The following is an 18,652-nucleotide window of genomic DNA, read 5'->3' as shown; positions in this document are numbered from 1 at the left end:
TTATAATTGGAATGTAATTTAATTAAATTTAGAAAGCAAAAGAAGTGCACAAAAAGGGTTGATCAGAAAACAAAGATATTTTTTAATTACCTAGAAGGATTGCTTTTGTAATTCTTCCTTTTCTTAGCAGCGTTACTTCTCCAGATTGTTAAAACAGGAACTGTAGCAAAGTTAGCAGCTGCCAGGTGGTATTTTTCCTCCTCCTTGTCAGAGCCTAATTTCATTTTTAATTGTCTCAGCTTTAAGTTGAGGTTCTGCTGCCACCTAGCTTAGATTCACTCTGAGCTCAGCCAGCTCCTACCATGAGCCCCAGCAGGCAGGAGGATAATATCGTTTACTTCGGAAAAATGGTTGCAGACTGGAGCTGAAAGAAGAATCCTAAAGTGCAGCTTATGCTGAGTTTGTAATTAACGCTTCAAATTCCAGCAACTGTAATTTTTCTGCCTTTCATGTCAGTTATGAACATTGTTACAGGAATTCTCAACCTCCAAAGCTCAAAATCACTTTAGCACTCAAAATTCAAAGATTGTCATAGAAAGGCATATTTTGCTTACAAGAAAATTGTTTTTAAATATCCCTTCTACAAGAAGAAATTCTAAAATAAAACCAAACATATTTTAGATATAAATGTTTGATATGTGAGGGTGGATTAGAGGCAAAGATGAACATTTGAAAAATGGAAATTCAGTTAAATTTCTATATAAAGATGAGTTTAGCAACAGGCACTTTCCAGGTATTAGAGTGATTGTACTGCACTCTATAGCTATTTTAAGAGTAGAGTGAAGTCCAGTAAGAGGAGAGCTGTAATCACTTTATCCCCTTTCCCTCTCTCTTTTCACTTAGAGGTTCATTTGAGGATTCAACGACCAGGTTTTACACAGCGTGCGTGGTTGAAGCTTTTGCCTATTTGCATTCCAAAGGGATCATTTATCGGGACCTCAAACCAGAAAACCTCATTCTGGATCATCGAGGTTATGCCAAACTGGTGAGTGCCTGCAATGTCCAGTTTGGCCAAAAAAATGCCTCACTGCTGCCAGACAATTGGTGTTAGGAGTAGAACAGAACACAGAGGAGATCCCACAGAGTGTCAGAAGAAAAGTCCACCCAGCCCAGGGTCTTTTCTCTGGTGGTGGTTACCAGGAGCTGCTGAGATGACATCAGGCCAAGGTTGTTGTCACCCACCACTGGGATGTTTTCCCAGCCTCTGGTAGGCTGAGGCTTAGGGTATGACTGAACTGGGAAACACAGAACAACAGAAACAGAGAATCTTAAGGGCTCAAAGGTACCTCAAGAAATCATCTAGTCCAACCCCCCTGCCAGAGCAGGCCACCTAGAGTAGGTCACACAGGAACTTGTCCAGGTGGGTTTTGAATGTCCCAGAGAAAGAGACTCCACAACCCACCTGCTCCAGTGCTCCCTCACCCTCACAATGAAGAAATTCTTCCTTGTATTTCTTTGGAACCTCTTGTGTTTCAGCTTATACCCATTGCTCCTTGTCCTATCATTGAACAACAGTGAGAACAGCCTGACTCCATCCTCCTGACACCCACCCTTTACATATTTGTAAACATTAATGAGGTCACCCCTGAGTCTCCTATTCTCCAAGCTGAAGAGCCCCACCTCCCTCAGCCTTTCATCACAAGGGAGATGCTCCACTCCATCATCTTTGTGGCCCTGCACTGAACTCACCCCAGCAGCTCCCTGTCCTTCTTGAACTGAGGGCCCAGAACTGGACACAATATTCCAGATAATCCTTGCTTGAAATTCAGACCTATGTTCCTGAAGTGGAAATGTTTAGAGAAGAGCCTGAAGAAAAATCCATCCAGCTATTTTGGAGCTACTGAAAACCCGAAATACCTTGAAAATAAATATCTTAAAATATTGGTGGGAGAGAGGAGGATTTGCATCTGTGGGCTTTATAGGCAACTGGTGAAGCAAATTTTGCAAGCTACTGTTAATGTGTCAGATCCTTTGTTTAAACAATAAAAAGGGGCATTCTTAATGGAAATATAAATCATGATCCTGTCATGGCAAGAAATTATTATTAGTTGCTCCAGAATGTGTTGTTAAACTGTGGCCAATACAGCTTTTGCTTTAGGATGGTCATTTGTGTTTTAGCACCGATAACACACCTGACTGATCTATGTAAAATCTGAGACAACTGTGTAAAGTCTCTTCCCAGAAGGTCCTGGTCCTTCATGGTGCTGCCCCTCTGCAAGATCCTCAAACCAGGATGGCAGCTTGTGCCAGACTTCTACTTCTCAAATTAGAGAGTTCCTGGTGGGTTTCACTGTACTGCACTATTCACTTGTATTACACTTTTGCCTCAGAAATCACTGTAGAGGTGCCCTGCACATAAGGTACACCTCAAATGCCAGATGAGACCCTAGAAAGTGAGAGAAGAAAAGAAACACTTCCTTCGGTGGGAGATGCTGGAGGACCTTGGGAAAGCATCAGTGAAGGACAGAGCTATGCATCCCTAAAAAGAGATATGTCCAAGAGAAGCTGATGCCTTCCCTCAGAGTCATGGGAGTCCAAGGTCTCTGCCTCTCAGCATGGGAACTCTTCTCTACCTTTGGGAAGGGTGCAGCATCAGCATGTGGAAGCATTAAGTCATACCATCTCCATCGTAGACCTTTACAGCCAGTTGGCAGCCACTTTATCTCACTGTGACAGAGCCTAATAATAAACCCTGACATGAGAGTTTATTTTCGGCAGCAATTTGCTCAGACTGGAGGTCCAGCAAGGTGTCAGATCATTGAGGATTAAGTGCAAGACTGTTCTTCTCCCCACCCCAGGAGAATATGAGCTGGGGTTTGTGCTGATCCTGTCACCAGCCCCAAGCTCCTTAGACATTTTGATCTTCATGGACATATCAACGATAGCAGGAGAAATGTCCCAGATCTCATGTGGGACTGAGACCATGTAGCTCCTGACCAGCTCAAGGTGTAAGAGACTCTCACAGCCATCAAGGGACAGCAGAGTGTGCTGCAGACCACAGCTCTGGGCCAGCACAGCCCCAAGGTAGGGGAGGGCAGAGAGGGCAGAGTGAGAAACACAGTAAGCTTATTAACTGAGCTCTTCCTGGGCCTCAAAGGACGCCTTCAGTTCCCACACTAAACTCATTTTCTGTGCTTGCTGGTGCCATAGGAATATTGCTATAGAGGCACACTGAGGTTTGTGAGTCTGCCACAATGTTGCAACAGCCTGAAGGATGATCATACTGCATAACTCTCTGTACTGGAAGAGAAATATCAACTTTTCAGTAGATGCTAAGGTGACCAATAATTAGCCTAAATAGTTCCTTGCTCAGGTAAAGGCTGGGAGTTTGTTTTTTTAAAAAAAGGATAGAAAAACAAATCGACATGAGCTGTGAATGATAGAAGTTACATCTTCCAAGAAAACCCTCAGTGTTGTTGTTGTTCTTCTCTCACGAGAATCTTCCTTTTATATTATGAAGGATAAATTGGCAAAAAGGTCACTGCGGTTACCTGGTCCTGGAATGACCCACAGTGCTTTAGTTAGGAGAATATTCCCACGATGAAAGCTCCTTTCTGCTTTGCTTCACTTCAAGAGCAGCAGAGCACATGGCTGACATTGCCTCTTGTGCTCTGCCCTGATGGTACTCTGCTCCTTTCCACAGGTCGATTTTGGCTTTGCAAAAAAAATAGGATTTGGAAAGAAAACATGGACTTTTTGTGGAACCCCGGAGTACGTAGCCCCCGAGATCATCCTGAACAAAGGTCATGACATTTCAGCAGACTACTGGTCACTGGGAATCTTAATGTATGAGCTCCTGACTGGCAGGTATGGGCATTGGGACTGAAATTAGATCCAAATATTTCTGCCTTTGTCACCCTGATTAGGCAAGGAGAAGGTTCAGAGGTGGCATGTGCTGTAGAGGCACAGCACTGTGTTGCTGAATCTAATAGGTTTTACACTTTATATCATAGCTTCTATGCAGACCTCTCAAATGTCAAGACATGAGACAGACTTTTTAGGAAGGGCTGTGAAATGACATCCAAACCCTCATTTTTAGCCCTGAACTGTAACTGAGAGTGAGCTGAACATGGTGGGGAAAAGGTTTGCAATTTATCCAGGGAGATGCAGCAATGGGCTACGACAGGCAGACCTGACATTGTGACTTGAGTCCCTGCATCCATCCCTTCCCTTATTTAATTTTGGATGTATATAACACTGCTCATGTTGGTAGCAGCGGCATCCTGGCACTCCTTTACCTCATCCTCCATTACTCACTCCTAGGATAAAGGAGCTGCAAAAAGACCCATCCCATCAAGCTTCTCATCTTTTGGGGCTAGACCCAGGCCCCTGCTCTGTTAAGCCAATGGAAACCTAAACCTCACTGAAAGCATGTGACAGTATCAGAGAATAAGCCAGCCAGCGTTGCTTGGATCCTTATTCCTCAGGCATGTTGGGACATAAGCTATCACGGAAGTGATAGGTCTAGTGTGTGCTGCTGCAGAAAATGTGACTTTGCTGGTTGGTACTTCCCTCCAGCCAGCACCACTGACAATGTCAGAGCTCCTTGACTCAGAAATGGTTAAGATCAGAGGAAGCAAAGTATTGCTAGTTGTAATTTCAATAGGGTACTATATTTTGCTTTGTTTTGTTTGGGTCTTTTTATCAATTTTCAATGTCATTTTAAAAACAAGCCTTTAATCTTTTTCCTCTCCCCTCGGAAGTCCCCCTTTCTCAGGCCCAGACCCCATGAAGACCTATAACATTATATTAAGGGGAATAGACATGATTGAATTTCCAAAGAAGATTGCCAAAAATGCTGCTAATTTAATTAAAAAACTATGCAGGTAAGTTCATGAAATATAATCACCTTGATCTCATTTGCAAATAAATTAAGCCTTCAAAAGGATTAAGTAACTGATTTGTTATTTGTTCTATAGGGACAATCCATCAGAAAGATTAGGGAATTTGAAAAATGGAGTGAAAGATATACAAAAGCACAAGTAAGTGTCTTCTCCATCATCTGTCATATCCAAGACACAGAAACATGCATTTCAAACACTTCCATTTTCAGAAAAAAATGCTCTTCTTAAACTTCTTTGCCCTTTCCCTTCTAATGCTTTAGACTGTCATTGAATTTCCATCAGACTTTGTTTTTTTCCCCACTGCTTTGTGATGGATACAGCCTTGCCTGCAAACAAAACACATTGTACATTGACCATTGCACTTTAATTACTCTATTTGCAGAAGAGCATTTGGAAGCAATCCAATCTGGCCACTGCCTGCTGGGATTTTTGAGGGATTTGAGAAATTACTTTCCAAGGTTTTCCTTGATTTCTCTTCCCCTCAGCCCAACACACTTTCTCTCTATTTATAATGTTAATTCATCATCCCTTCTGGTCTGATGGGGAAGAGATGTTAAATAATGTCTCGTAAGTTTTCGCACTCCTGAAGGTGAATAAGAACAAGTTAGAAAAAGATTACCAAAGTTCAGAGCTGATTATCTCATCAATCCATTTTGGTCCTTATCCCCATAGCAACAGAAATGGTCTGGATGGACATTTCAGGTGGATGAGTTGAAGATTCAGCTCAGGACTTATCCACCCACCTAAGATGCCATAAGTTGAGAAAAACCAAGAAGCCCAAACCAGGAGGATGACATCAAAATGTACACCCTTAACTCCCAGCCTTGTACAAAGAAAAGTCTTTAGGGATCTCATAAGGGAGGGATTGACCCTATAGAAAGAGCAGCTGCCAGGATACCTGCAGTGAGGAACAGTTTTCTGAGTGTTGGTAATCTGTACTTGCCATGGGATCACCACTGGGTTGCTATGGACACTGCATTTTCAATCCCCAAAAGCATACATAAAGATGACAGGAAAAACTACTAAAACTAATTGGACAATTTGAAGAAGATGACTGTGGGAGCTGAAAACCACAGTTTAAGCAATCTAACTTTCATTTTTTTGCTACAGAGAGATTTTCAATGTATGTGTAACTATTTCATTATTCCCTCCATTCTAGATGGTTTGAAGGCTTTAACTGGGAAGGGTTACGAAAAGGGACACTGACACCTCCTATAATACCAAGTGTAAGTTTTTGAACGTATTTTCTCTTCCCTGGCCAATAAGGTTTTTTTTTTTTTTTTAACATGTACATTGTGAGCTTCAGGCACTAACACACTGGAGTTAAGTGGCAAGAGCACATGCTTTATTTCTTCTGAAGCCCCTTGAAGAAGTCACCTTAGAGATATTTCCAGTTCTACTTGGTGTCCTGGCAGTCTTTTCCAGAGGAAAGATGTTCAAGGAGGGCATGACTGCGATGACTTGCAGTAGAATATCAGGGCAGGATCACTCACTATTACATGTTTTTCTGCATCACCTGCTCCATTTGTTTCTTCATCTACTTTTCACATTACAGTGGAGAGCTGCCACTTTCACCCCTTCTCAGATGTATCCTCTTTCTTCCTCTTTTATTCTTACTTCTTTTGACAAGGCAAGAGGGATTTGTATGCCATCTCCCTTTTCTCTTGCTTTAACCTTTCCTTCTGTCTTTTCTTTTGTGCTTTTCACTCCTTTTTTCCCTGTGTCCGTGTCCTACATGAAAAGCTCTGTTACCGCCTAGTTTATGTTTAACTGGAAGCAGACGTGGAGGGACAGCTCTACTCATTTTCCTTTGGAGCAAAGCTCTTCCTTTGATGTCTTTGTGAGCCCTTTACCCACAAAGCCTGCTGCAAAAGGAAACCAAACAGGATTAGTTGATAGAAATTACCTTGGCCCCTTCTGTTTTGTAGCCTCTCCTTCTTGTTTCAACTTAATCCCTTTCTCTCTGTGCCTCTCCCGTGGGATCACCGAGAGAATGACATTAGCAATCATGTTTAATTCCACCCCGTTGCTCCATCCACCGTGGTCCTGCAGCTCCTGCAGCAGCAGCAGGCACAGCTCCAGGGCTAAATCTGCCATCCCAAAGTTTTCTTAGCAGATATGAAAGAGCAAGAGGCTTTTGCATCGCCCCGCCTTTTGCCCTATGGGTTGCAGAAGTCACTGGCAGTTGGTGGGAGAAAACAGGACTTTGCAAATATCTGCCTCAAGCAGGATGTTCAAAGAACATTTAAATATTTTATAAAGTAAAACTCTTGTTCTTCCTGTTAACCTTCTTTTTAATGACAATTTGCCAGCAGTACTGTTCACCACATTTTAAGTCAGACAGTAAAGTCGACTCCTTTACATCCAACTAAAAATCCTGGTTTACCTGTGCAGGTTGTCAGTGTAGCCTGAAAGGAACCCAATATAACTTTCTAATTGTTCTTAGTGAATTTTTAGTTTAGTAAGAGCATTTCTGATACTACTTTTGTGCAACAGACACACAGGCCCTGCATGTCTAACCCTCAGACAGCACAACTGGCTGCAGCAACTTCAGCAGTATCTCTATGGGCATGGATCACATCCCGACATCCCCAAACTGGGACATTGCTCCACACCAGAAATTATTTCTGCTCCTTTGGAATAGGCTAAAGGAAGGCTGCTCTCTAGCCTGGTGTGCAGGAAATCACATTTTCTTTGATTTTTTAGTTAGGTCTAACACAATAGGAGAAAAGAATTGAGCACCTAGTTCATTTCATTGACATTATTTCACTAAGGCTGTATGCTCATGGGACTGGTGATGCCCTACCAGGAAGCATGTCTATGATTGTCCCAAAGAAAGTGATCTGCTATCAATCTTGTGGCCCTCACACCAACATCAAGTCTGTCTGAAGTAAATGGGAGCATCCTTCTCTCTTCGGAGGAGTCCTTCTTCCAGGAAGACACAATGCTTACAGCCATATATTGTCCTAATCCCAGTTCAGCACAGCTTATTATTTTCTAGAGCTCTTAGGAGTAATATTGTCTCTAGATGTACTCCTGAGATCATCTCCAAAACCTGCATCCATTAACAAGTGAATCCTATCTCCTCCAAAGCTGTCAGTCCTGCTCAGCTTTGTTTTCCAAGAGTTGTTCAGTTTCTTTGGCAAAAGTCCCAACTGGTCAATAAGGACCATATCTGAAAAGCAACCTAAAATACATAGCTCTGGGAGAAGAAATAAGGTTTTCCTTCAATTTAGAGCACTCCTCCTTGTTAGCTGGAAAAGAGCCAGCAGGACTAATCATAGAGACTAGCTATTTTCTTAAGAAAAAAAGCTTTTCCCAGCTCTCAAACCCTCAGCAGCAGTTAGATGATACTATTGGAGAGGCAATCAAAAGCTGCTCCTTAGCTCTTATTCCACAGGATTTTAGGAGATCTCAGTTTACAGTGTGCTCCCAGGACATTCCTTCAGGGAGCATCTGAGCCTTGATATCACTGCTTAAATCTGTGATGGTAGCTATCTTGAAAATCTTTTTCTTCTTGACTCTTCTGAAGATGTGCTGCCTTGCATCACAGCTCTTGCCTTTAAGAAAGACTTACCGATCTCTGCACCTTAATTCTTCTCAAGCCTTGATGTTGGTAAGAAGCCAGACAGCTGATACCAACATCTACACTTACGTTCGTGGATGGACAGGAGATAAATCTGGAGTGTCCCTCTTGGCTGGAGAGGGCACTGAGAGGAACATTTCTTCCCATGTCGCTGATAGTGAAGGACTGGAGACCACAGAGGTGACTTGGACCTCAGAGCTGTGGGGAATCACACATCATAGCATTAGCATCATGTAGAGTCAATCAGCAGAGTAATAACTCATCCAACCTTGGTTTCCCAAATCATATTTCTTCTAAGAAAAAGAAAACCCTCTACATTTGAGATGTAGGCCATACTCAGCCTTTTTGTCTTTTCAGCTGAGCACAAGAGGCAATCCGTTTCTCAAAATGGGACTTATTCCCTTAAAGTCTCATCTAAGCAGAACTCACCAAAAAAAAAAAAAAAAAACAAACAAAAAAGCCTACTCTGCTGTGTCCTCCCAGTGGACACCTGCAGAGAAGCCATGGGGAGCTTTCACCCACAGGTGCTTTCACCCACTGCAGTGCGCTTCATGCATGGTCCATCACTGCTGAGAGGCTTTTGTGAGATGCTCCAGCTCATCTGTATCCTCTATCCACATGTTTTCTGATGACTTTGTACCAACAGTTGAATAAAAGACCCTAGAGGGCCTGGATCGTTAGAGTGAGTCGTGGGCAGTCCTCCTGGGGTTCAGCAAAGTGTTGTGGAATGTAGAAGTTTTCTTGCTTTGCTGCAGATAGCAATGAACGCTGTTGAATGATCATGGTTGTGAAATGGAGAGGAAATGTCTGCAGAGGTCTGCTTTTGAAAACTATCCCCTTCCTGTCATTCTCTTCTTTCTGCAGGTTGCATCTCCGACAGACACAAGCAATTTTGACAGCTTCCCAGAAGACAGTGATGAGGCACCACCTGACGACAACTCAGGATGGGATATAGATTTTTAATGTTTTTCTCTTACCTGCTTCTGCCTTGCTGAAGACAGCTTCCTGGGACATGGCTGCCAGCAAAACTGAAAGAATTGGGGAGGATTAGTGCTCGAGGTCACCATGATGCCTTGATTGATGCTGCTACAGTAACTACAGTGGCATTAGGACTTATCGCTTAGATTACAATAGTGCTCTTCATGTTTTATGTTTGAACTTAAAATAGCATTTGACATGGTGGTCCTGACACAAAGTCTTTCACCCATAAATAAATGTGTTTTCTATCACTGCGACGGTCTTGCTACACTCTTAATTATAAAAGTCTAGAGACACGTAGCATAAGACACACTTAATTCTAGGTGCAAGTACTGGCTTTATCGGCAGGATCAGTAGTAATTTATCAAGTGCTGTAGCTAAATACAGTGCAGGATTTGGGTTACTCCCACCCACTGAACTCCATTGGTCTTCTGCTGTAGGCCAGTGTAGGAGTAGAGGAGGACCACAATGGTACTGGTCAAAGACTTCATGTCAAAGCAGTGGTAGAATTTGTCCTTTTTCTTTCTGAGAAGTATTCACGACAAGACTGAATGTTAGTTCTCTTCTTTATTTTTGAGAATTAGTTGGGGTTTTTTTGGCTGGTAAAACAAAAGCACAACTGCTCTAAATCCTGTTAAGGCAGATATGGGTCATTTGTCTCATACAGCTGAGAACATATTGTAACACTATATTTGAGGATTTTTTTTTTCTTTCCCTTGGTACAAACACATAACTGCATGAAAAAAAAAGCATAAAATTAATCCATTCTACGTATAAAATAGTGACTAAATAATGGTCCTCTAATAAAGTGGCAGCAGCCCACTGGTCTCATTGATTAGGTATTAGGCATAAAACTAAGCTTAACTTTTACCTTTTTGAGCCCAAAGGGAAAACATAAGACCCGTAATGTACTTTATAGGTGCTATGTACATCCCTCATCTGTGAATATGCCTACTCAGTCAACCACCATTTCAGAACTATGTAGCAAGAGACATCATTCTCCATCATGTTCTTAGATGATTTTACATCTCCATGTCTACATCTCTTCTGTGTTCAGTACAAAGCTAATTAAAATAAAAGGTGGTAATGGGCCAGTTTGCTGGCTCTGTTTGCAATGTCACCCATAAAGCTGTAATCCTAATGCCTCACCAGACTAAATAGTTCCACAGGAAAGTCCGTGGAATTAAATGGAAAACCAATACTGGATGTGTTTGTGTGAGGTCTCCGGTGTACCAGGTCCTCAGTGACCACATTTAAGGCATGGGAATGACTAATGCTGAGTTGGCTCCTATGTAAAAAGGAACTGGGGAAAACACTATTCTCATGTGTACACTTTTCCCTTGCTCCCACTACTTTTCCTTTTTTTACATACTCTTACGTACTCTTCCAATTTATAGGCCATAACAGAGGAATCCTGTCCTGGATGCCTGTTTCTTGCAAATACACAAAACTAAAACTTTATCCCATCATACCAACAAGCAACATCATCTTTCAATCTCTACAACAGACCCTGCCTGCCCCAAATTAGGAGACGCTGCCCCATTTCATCTCAGAGCTGCCAAGAGCTGCTGTATACGCTGGAAGTTGAAAGATAACTTTTGCTCAAAAGTAATTTATAGCCTACATAGTATCTGGAAAATGTATGTTTCAGCAGTAAAAAAACCTGTTTCCCTTATGCTAAATCCCAACTTTTTCTCATGTTCAGGTAAACTAAAGAATTTATTCATCGCAACATCTTTGAAAGCAGCCTGTGTCACTGAATTTCCTTCCTAATTTTCCAAAGGGTGAGGCAGCACCATTATAGTTTCAGGTTATTTCCACTGTTTGTTAATCATGGCAACTTTGTTTGCCTTCAAAAACATAGGGAAAAGGCTGCGTCTCCCAGGATTACTCATATATGGCAAATTAACACTGGCTTTTCAGCCTTAATCTGAGGGACAGAAGACACTGAAAGCCAGTGCTAAGCACCAGGGCTAAAACAGTCACCAGACGTCTTAGCAAACAGGCTGCTACCTGAAAGCCGAATTCTTTCCTCACATCACCCTGCTTTTTCAATCAATGATGCAGCAAAATTGGAGGAGAAAATTTGTTGTGGTTCGTAACTCTCTGTAGAAAAACAGAGAGGAGTTTATCCCAAAATTATGATATTTAGTAGCTGAGATGCAGTTATCAGTCAAAGAGTTGCCAGGAGGAAAGAGTAGCGCAATGACTTTGAGAGGCAACTAAAAAACATTTCAGGAAGGTTTTTAAATGGGCTGGTGAGTTCTTTTTCTTTCTCCTTTTTCCCTTTGCCACGCATGGCAATTAATGCCTGCAGGGTGTGGCATGCACTGTATCAAATATGAGTTTCTTTTGATATCAAACACCTCACTGGGCTTTCCTCATCTGAGCATACTTTAAACAACATACTTAGCATATGTATATGATAAACACCTTCATTTATAAATAATATATTTGAGTTGCATTATATATATATATATATTCACAACAATGGATTGCCTCTGTGTTCCTACTTCCTGTCCTTTCTTCTCTGTCTCCTTTTTTTTAATGTATGGGACAACAATGTCTTTACGTAAGGGGAAATCAGCTCCCGTGTTTAACATGAGTGAATTAAGATTGGTGTCATTATGACATGAACGATCCGTAGCTTCTCACAATGCTGCATTATCCATAGCAAACTCTTCTTTAGCAACAGGACCACAAGCGAATATTTATGTAAATAGATATTTTCGTGTTGATATTTTGTGGTACACATATAACTTTTTTCTTTTAGAGTTCCATGGCATTATTACTTCATTTTCTTATTTGTAATGTAATGTTTTTAGGTCAAGGTAGACTTGGATTAATGTCATAATTGTCAGTATTATTAACTTTATGTCAACTGTACTGTTAACTCATCTGTCCCATAGTTTTAGAACATGACTAGCTATCTGGCATTGTTGCAAGTGCCTTAAACCCATGGCATCCTATTAAAAAAAAGAAAAAAATTTACAAATTTGGTGTTATGCTGCATGACAAAGACAAACACACCTCAAAATGTTGTCCTTTCTTAGCTTGCTGCGTTTTACAGTTCTTTCTGCTACCAATTTCTAAGCCTTTATTATATAATATTGATGAATTACAGAAATGATGACGTCGTTCTCCTATTTCTGTTCAATGTACCAGAGCTGTGTATCTGTTAATGAGATACAGAGTCATTTCTGTGAAATGTATAAATGTTATGTGCGGGTCAAATTAATATATGACATCCTATCAGTCTGTAGACAGGTATTCCTGTTTTGCTAAGCTGTGCAAATTCAACCCATTGTGCCGTCGAGCTCCAGCCTCCTGTCTTATACAAACTCCTTTAGAAATCTAACCCCTGGGGACAAAAAAAACCCGACAAGCGACTTGGTGTGCAACCCGACCTGACAGCCTGATGCAAAGGCGTGACTCGTTGCACTACTCAATAAAGCAGGATCTGTGCTTTTCCCCCAAGTCCTTCTGCATGCAACCCAGCTCAGAGGTGAGCCCTCGCCACCTCTGCAGAGCTCAGCTGCCAAGCTGGAAGCTCCTTGTCCTCCGCAGGTCCCCAGTTGGAATGCTTAGACTTGGGTGGTTTTAGGCTGTTACTTGCAAAAGGGGAAATTTTTGTTTGGAGTTGCCTATTGGCCCGATTCCCAATTTATGCTGTTTTTACACTAGCCCTTTGGTTTATATTGTTATTTTCCCCAGTTTTCTTCTCACATGAAAGAGGTTTTGTTTGTCAGACGAATGTCAGTCATCCACCGGCCGTCAGCTGGTTGCGCTCTTTTGATGTAGATTTCAGAACTCTTTTTTCATAAACTTTAACTGCTTTTGTTTTGCTCTGTATTTTCCCTGCAGCTGTAATTGCTGAGTGCCTGTTGTATACTTTATAGAGTTGAAATAAAAATAATTACTTTTGAATGGCTTATCAACATCTTTCTTCCACAGGAAAAGCCAAATAGAGGAGTGTCCTGCTAAGCGATTAAATTGGCATTTTTATTCTCATTCATGATGACATCATCTCATTCATCATGATATCAGTAAGCGACCATCAATCAAAACGTCTGATACTTACAGATTAATACTGGGGTCCTAGCTTCTATCTTCCTACAGATTTTCTGCAGAAGGCAAGGCAAATGGCTGCAGTTACTGTAGTTTAGTATGTATTTGAGCACCAGCATCACACCAAGCAGCCTGGCAGAAGGGGTCCGAGGCTGACAGGGGTCCTGCTTTGATCAGGACTGGTCCTGAGTGAACCCTACAGATTCCAAACAAAATTATTCTGTGGCTGTACTAAGCAATAAGCATGTTTGCAGCACATTTACTCTTCAGGACTGTATAATTCATTTAATGTTTTGATTGCTGCCAATATAAGTGAGTCCAGGACACATAGCTGGGAAGAGACTGTATTTCCAACACTAGTTGCATCATCTCTAGAAGGGATGTGACTACAAATAGTACCCGTGTCAAACTACTCACAAGCAATGCTGTCATTGCTGTCTGTCCCTTATGGGAAATGCCAAGAGGTGATGACACACCATTAATGGCAGCACAGTTGTGGGATGTCATGAAAATTTCAGCTCTGTATGCAGAATGACACCTATGTTTTGCAGTGTTTAGGATGTTGAGGTGCTGCCCATCCTGACAGATTTAAATCCATCCCTCAGAAACCACCCAGGCCCTGTGTGACATAACTGTCTAAATCTCAGTGAGGTCAAGATTAAGGGTATATTTCAGCATTATGTGGACACAAAAAATGGTAGAATGTGGGGAAAGAAGCAAGAAAATATTATCCCAGGAAGGAAGGAACTCCAATAACTGCCTAAGAAGGATCTGGGAAACACCACAAAATGTTTTTGCTGAATGCAGCAAGCAACCGATACAAGTTAGTAATGCACTTAAAAGCCCAGAGTGACATAGCCCTCATCTGAATCTGCAAGAGGAATGCAAGGATTTCAAGGCAAGGTGTGGCCTTCTTGCAGGCTAAAAATAGTAAGGCCCCAGCTCACCTGACTGTGGTGGGGATGTGCACCAGCCGCTGACTCAGCAGCACCGCTTCCACCAGCACCTGCTTTAGGTGCTGGCTGAAACTTTCCCAGCCAATGATTAGCCTGACTTGAGCCTATTTGGCCTGAAATACCCGATAGCCAAGGGCCAGCCACCCCTGTTGCATGGGAGCTTTCATTGTGACAGCCAAAATTGTGCACCCTGAGAGGAAGAAATATTTATGGCGAGCTGGGCCAGCACAGGTGGGGTTTACACTTTCTTGTTGTGTTTTCTTTCAAATCTCGCTTTAAAAAATAAATAAGTGAACAAAGAAGAGCATTGTGCCGTTCTCGTGAAAACCCGTTTCTATTAATTGCGGTTTGTTACTGGGCCGGAGCGACCTCACCGGGGCGGGGGGCGGCGCTGCCCCGGCGCGGCCGCCAGGGGGCGCCATGGTGACGACCGCTCCGCGCTGCCCCGGGGCGGGCGGGGGGGGGCGCGGGGCGGAGGGCGGGGGCCTTGGCGCCCCGGTGCTGGGACCCGGGGAGGAGGCTGGGGGGGAAGCGGGACGCTTTTGATCTAGCCGCATCAAAGAGTCCGGGAGCTGCCCCCTCCAATGTTGCCCCCCTCATGCCGGCGGAGGCACTGCCCGCGCCGGGGTCAGGCGAGCGCGCGGCCAGGGAGGGGGCTTGGGGACACACCGACAGGGGCTGCGGGCTGGGGCTCTGCCCCCCCGGCGTGTCACCCCCACGCACGCACCGGGTTGTGGATCGGCCCCCTCCTTTCCTGCAAAGCTGCGCTGGCGCCAGGAAGGGCGCGGGGGAGGAGGGGCGGCGCAGACTTATAGGAGACCAAAGGACCGACCTCGCCACCGGGGGAGTGGGAGCCTGTCTGCACCCCACAGCGGTTCCCAGTCGCTGTGGAGGAGTCGCTCCGTGCAACCCCCACACACCTTTCCCCGACTCTCACCCCCCGCCCTCCGCCCTCCGCGTCGGCCCAGGCGGCGCGCCCGGCTGGAGACAGCGGCGGCGTCGAGGCGTGCGGACCATCTGGCCGGGGACGGGGCCGGGGTAGGGAGGGATGCCGGTGGAGGATGGGGGTCTGCCTTCGCCTTTGCGAAACTCCCTCGCGGGCCGGCGGCCAATAACGGAGCCCTCGGGGCGGGGTGGGGCGCTCGTCGGCACAACCCCCTGGGGCCCTTTGAAATCCCATTCGCCGTGCCCTCCTCCCCGAGGGGGCGGGCGCAGGAGGCAGCCCCCGGGGGTATAAAGACGGCGGCGGGCAGCGCAGGTAACTGCTGCTTGGGGGCCACGGGAGTTGCTCGGCCGACGGGGACGACAGCGGGGACGAGATGGGACGGGACGAGGCGAGGATGCGGGGACTGGTGGCGCTGCTGGCAGCGCTGAGCTGCGCGCCCCCGGCGGGGCAGGCGGCGGGGCCCGGCGGGTTCCTCAGCTCCAACGCCATCAAGGGACCCCCCTCGGGTGGAGCGGCCGAGGCCAGCGCCGCCCCCGTTGCCCCTTTCGACGGCAGTAACAAGCCACCTCCCGCTGCCACCCGGCAGGTAGGTGCGAGAATGCATCGAGGGTGGGTCGGGAAAATAACATAGCAGCGATGGCCAAGAGGGATGCACCGGGGATGGAGGGGGAACATAGCTGGGATGGACGGGCGGGATGCACCAGTAACGGAGGATTACACACACCGGGGATGGAGAGGTGACGGCATCGTTAACCACCTCCACCTTTCCCGCTTATAGCCTTTCCCCTGCGCCGAAGACGAAGACTGTGGCCCCGAGGAGTTTTGCGGAGGAGTGGCCCGTGGCGGGGGGACCCCGCTCTGCCTCGCCTGCCGGAGACGCCGCAAGCGCTGCCTGCGCGATGCCATGTGTTGCCCCGGCATGACCTGCAGCAACGGTGAGGGGCTGCAGGGTTTGGGGAGGTGAGGGGGACACTCGGGGTATGTCCGCGGGAGAGAGTGTCAAGATCGCACCCGTGGCTGACAGCTGGCCCGCTGACTCCCGCAGGGCTCTGTACTGCCCCGGAGCCTCCCCATGGAGCTGCCGAGTTGGACGAGTTCAGCACTGAGGCTCTGCCCCGACGGACACCCGCTCCTTCCTGGCTCCCTACTGCCAAAGGTAAGGGAGTCCCCACTGCTATGATCCTCCACTGTCCTCCGTGGGGCTGCCCATTCTATCCTGCTCTACCCACTGGGGTCGGTCTGGGATGCCCACCTTGCTCATCTGCCCCTCGTGGGGTTGGCCCAGATGCCCACCCTGCCCCTTTGTCTCCCATGCGGCCAGTCTAGGATGCCCATCCTACTCAGCTGTCCCCCCGTGGGATCAGTCCAAGATGCCTACCCTGCCCAGCTGTCCCCCCGGGGGGCGGTTCAGGATGCCCACCCTGCCTCATTGTCCCTTGTGAGTGATTTCCACCTTGTCCCACTATCCCCTGTGGGAGCACCCTAGGCTGAGCAAATGCCATGCTATCCCCACACAGGTGAGGAGGGGGACTTCTGCCTGCGTTCCTCGGACTGTGTGGCCGGGCTATGCTGCGCCCGTCACTTTTGGTCCAAAATCTGCAAGCCGGTGCTGCGGGAAGGGCAGGTGTGTACCCGACACCGGCGGAAAGGCACTCACGGCCTGGAGATCTTCCAGCGGTGCCAGTGTGCCGAGGGGCTGTCATGCCGCCTCCAGCGAGAGCAGGGCCCTGCAGATTCCTCCCGCCTGCACACCTGCCAGCGGCACTGAGCATCACCAACCAATGGACAGGACGGACAGACTCCGGCCCCGCCGGAGCTGAAGGTTGTTTCTCAAGGGAACTACTTTTAAAGCGACTAATTGCAGTACGTTACTGTGTTGTGAATACTCAAGCTGGCACTTAGCTGTACATAATGCCGGGACTTTTAATGACTTGTGTGCTTCAAGCCATGACTGTGACTTTGTACACACTGGGTTTTTAAATCTAGGGCAAAGGGATGTGACTGTCTCTTTGTGAGCGAATAAACCTTTCTTTAAACTCAGCCTGAGCTGCCTGCATATCCCTGCCTGCACATGGCTACCATGGGCTCTCCCTGCCCCATGATGGGGCAGATGCGCTCCAGGGTGGAAATGCCCAAAGAGAGGGGTGGTGATTGGGGCAGCTCATCACCAGCACCCTATTGGAAAGGCCTTTTGGTTTTACTCAGCTGCTTCTTAGGAACTGTAGTGTGCCATGGTAGCCACCGATACCCTCTGGCCACCAGACATGGAGCCAGGGGTGGGCACCGTGGCTGGGACTACAGGAAAGGCAGGTGACAGTGAAATATCTTTCTGCACAATTTTTGCCATGGACTGAGGGAGCAAAGGATCACCAGAGGGGCTGTGAGGGACTGCAGTGTGTGGCAGACCAGAAGCACAGTGATCTCAACCACTCCATCAGTGCAATCTTTGCTCCATGCATAATAAAGACTTATTTTTCACTTGACTCTGCAGCCTGTTACTATTAATTTTCTCCCTTTCAGATTGGCATGAAGGGAGGGAAAGCTGTAAACATGCATTTTTTAACTTTTCCCTCTTAGCTTCTAATGCTGTCCACCTAAGGCAAGCAGTTGTAAATGTGCATGGAGTGAGAGCTGGGGCTGTGTCAAGCAGAATAGGGCTGGAGGGCAGCAAATACAGTGCTGGCAACTCTGTCTTATGCCTGCCTAGCAAGCTGCCCTCAGCCTACTTACGCTAGGTGTGGTATTTGGGATGCAAAACTATTCTGGGATCTTTACTGCACAACCCAAAAGTGCTTTGTACTCAAGGTGCAACTCTGGCCGCAAAGCAGCGTATTCCTGGGTGATTTGAGAGGCACTATGTCCCATTTGCATGGCTACTCAAGCAGTGCTTCTTTTCTATTTCTAAGAAAACAACCTGCTCACTAGTGATTTGTGCCTCCAGGGTCAATACTGCTTATTTAGGGATCTTGGGGACTGCAATAACACATGGGATTACTACAGGTAAACCCAAAGTCCAGCTCTCAAAGTGTTGGTGCTGAATCAAGACCACAGCTAAAGAAAACACAAAGGAGGGAGCACACAGCCCCACGTAGAGACAAATGATTGAAAAGCTTTCCTCTTGCATGGGCAAGCGACCATCTGCAGCTTCCCTCCAGCTCTTTTCTAGCCTGGGGCTGGGTGGCATGCAGCAGACTGAGAACAGTCAAAGCTGCGTTAAACCAGAGGGTAAACATTGATACTCTTTACACCACCGAAAGGCACCAGGGTATCTGTG

The 18,652-nt window shown here is 45.9% G+C and overlaps 2 protein-coding genes across 3 annotated transcripts in view; both read left to right on the top strand.

Annotated features, from left to right (window-relative positions):
* The window catches only part of PRKG1 (protein kinase cGMP-dependent 1), a 523,150-nt gene extending 509,865 nt beyond the window's left edge, over positions 1 to 13,285 (top strand). For both annotated transcript variants that reach the window (XM_062001370.1, XM_062001369.1), the window contains exons 13-18: positions 844 to 985; positions 3,644 to 3,807; positions 4,704 to 4,826; positions 4,920 to 4,982; positions 6,004 to 6,070; positions 9,295 to 13,285. In XM_062001370.1, coding sequence (XP_061857354.1) covers positions 844 to 985; positions 3,644 to 3,807; positions 4,704 to 4,826; positions 4,920 to 4,982; positions 6,004 to 6,070; positions 9,295 to 9,393 — 658 coding nt within the window. In that variant the 3' untranslated portion in view covers positions 9,394 to 13,285. The remainder of the gene's footprint in view (positions 1 to 843; positions 986 to 3,643; positions 3,808 to 4,703; positions 4,827 to 4,919; positions 4,983 to 6,003; positions 6,071 to 9,294) is intronic.
* Positions 13,286 to 15,772: 2,487 nt separating this feature from the next.
* Positions 15,773 to 17,269, top strand: DKK1 (dickkopf WNT signaling pathway inhibitor 1). The gene is made up of 4 exons (XM_062001860.1): positions 15,773 to 15,964; positions 16,157 to 16,313; positions 16,424 to 16,534; positions 16,896 to 17,269. The coding sequence occupies exons 1-4, from the start codon at positions 15,773 to 15,775 to the stop codon at positions 17,144 to 17,146; spliced, it is 711 nt and encodes a 236-aa protein (XP_061857844.1). The 3' UTR covers positions 17,147 to 17,269.
* The last annotated feature ends 1,383 nt before the right edge of the window (positions 17,270 to 18,652 follow it).

Source organism: Colius striatus, chromosome 8 (assembly GCF_028858725.1).
Source record: "Colius striatus isolate bColStr4 chromosome 8, bColStr4.1.hap1, whole genome shotgun sequence".
Classification (NCBI taxonomy): domain Eukaryota; kingdom Metazoa; phylum Chordata; class Aves; order Coliiformes; family Coliidae; genus Colius; species Colius striatus.
The sequence above is the reverse complement of the archived record's forward strand: the minus strand, read 5'-3'. Positions and strand labels throughout refer to the sequence as shown.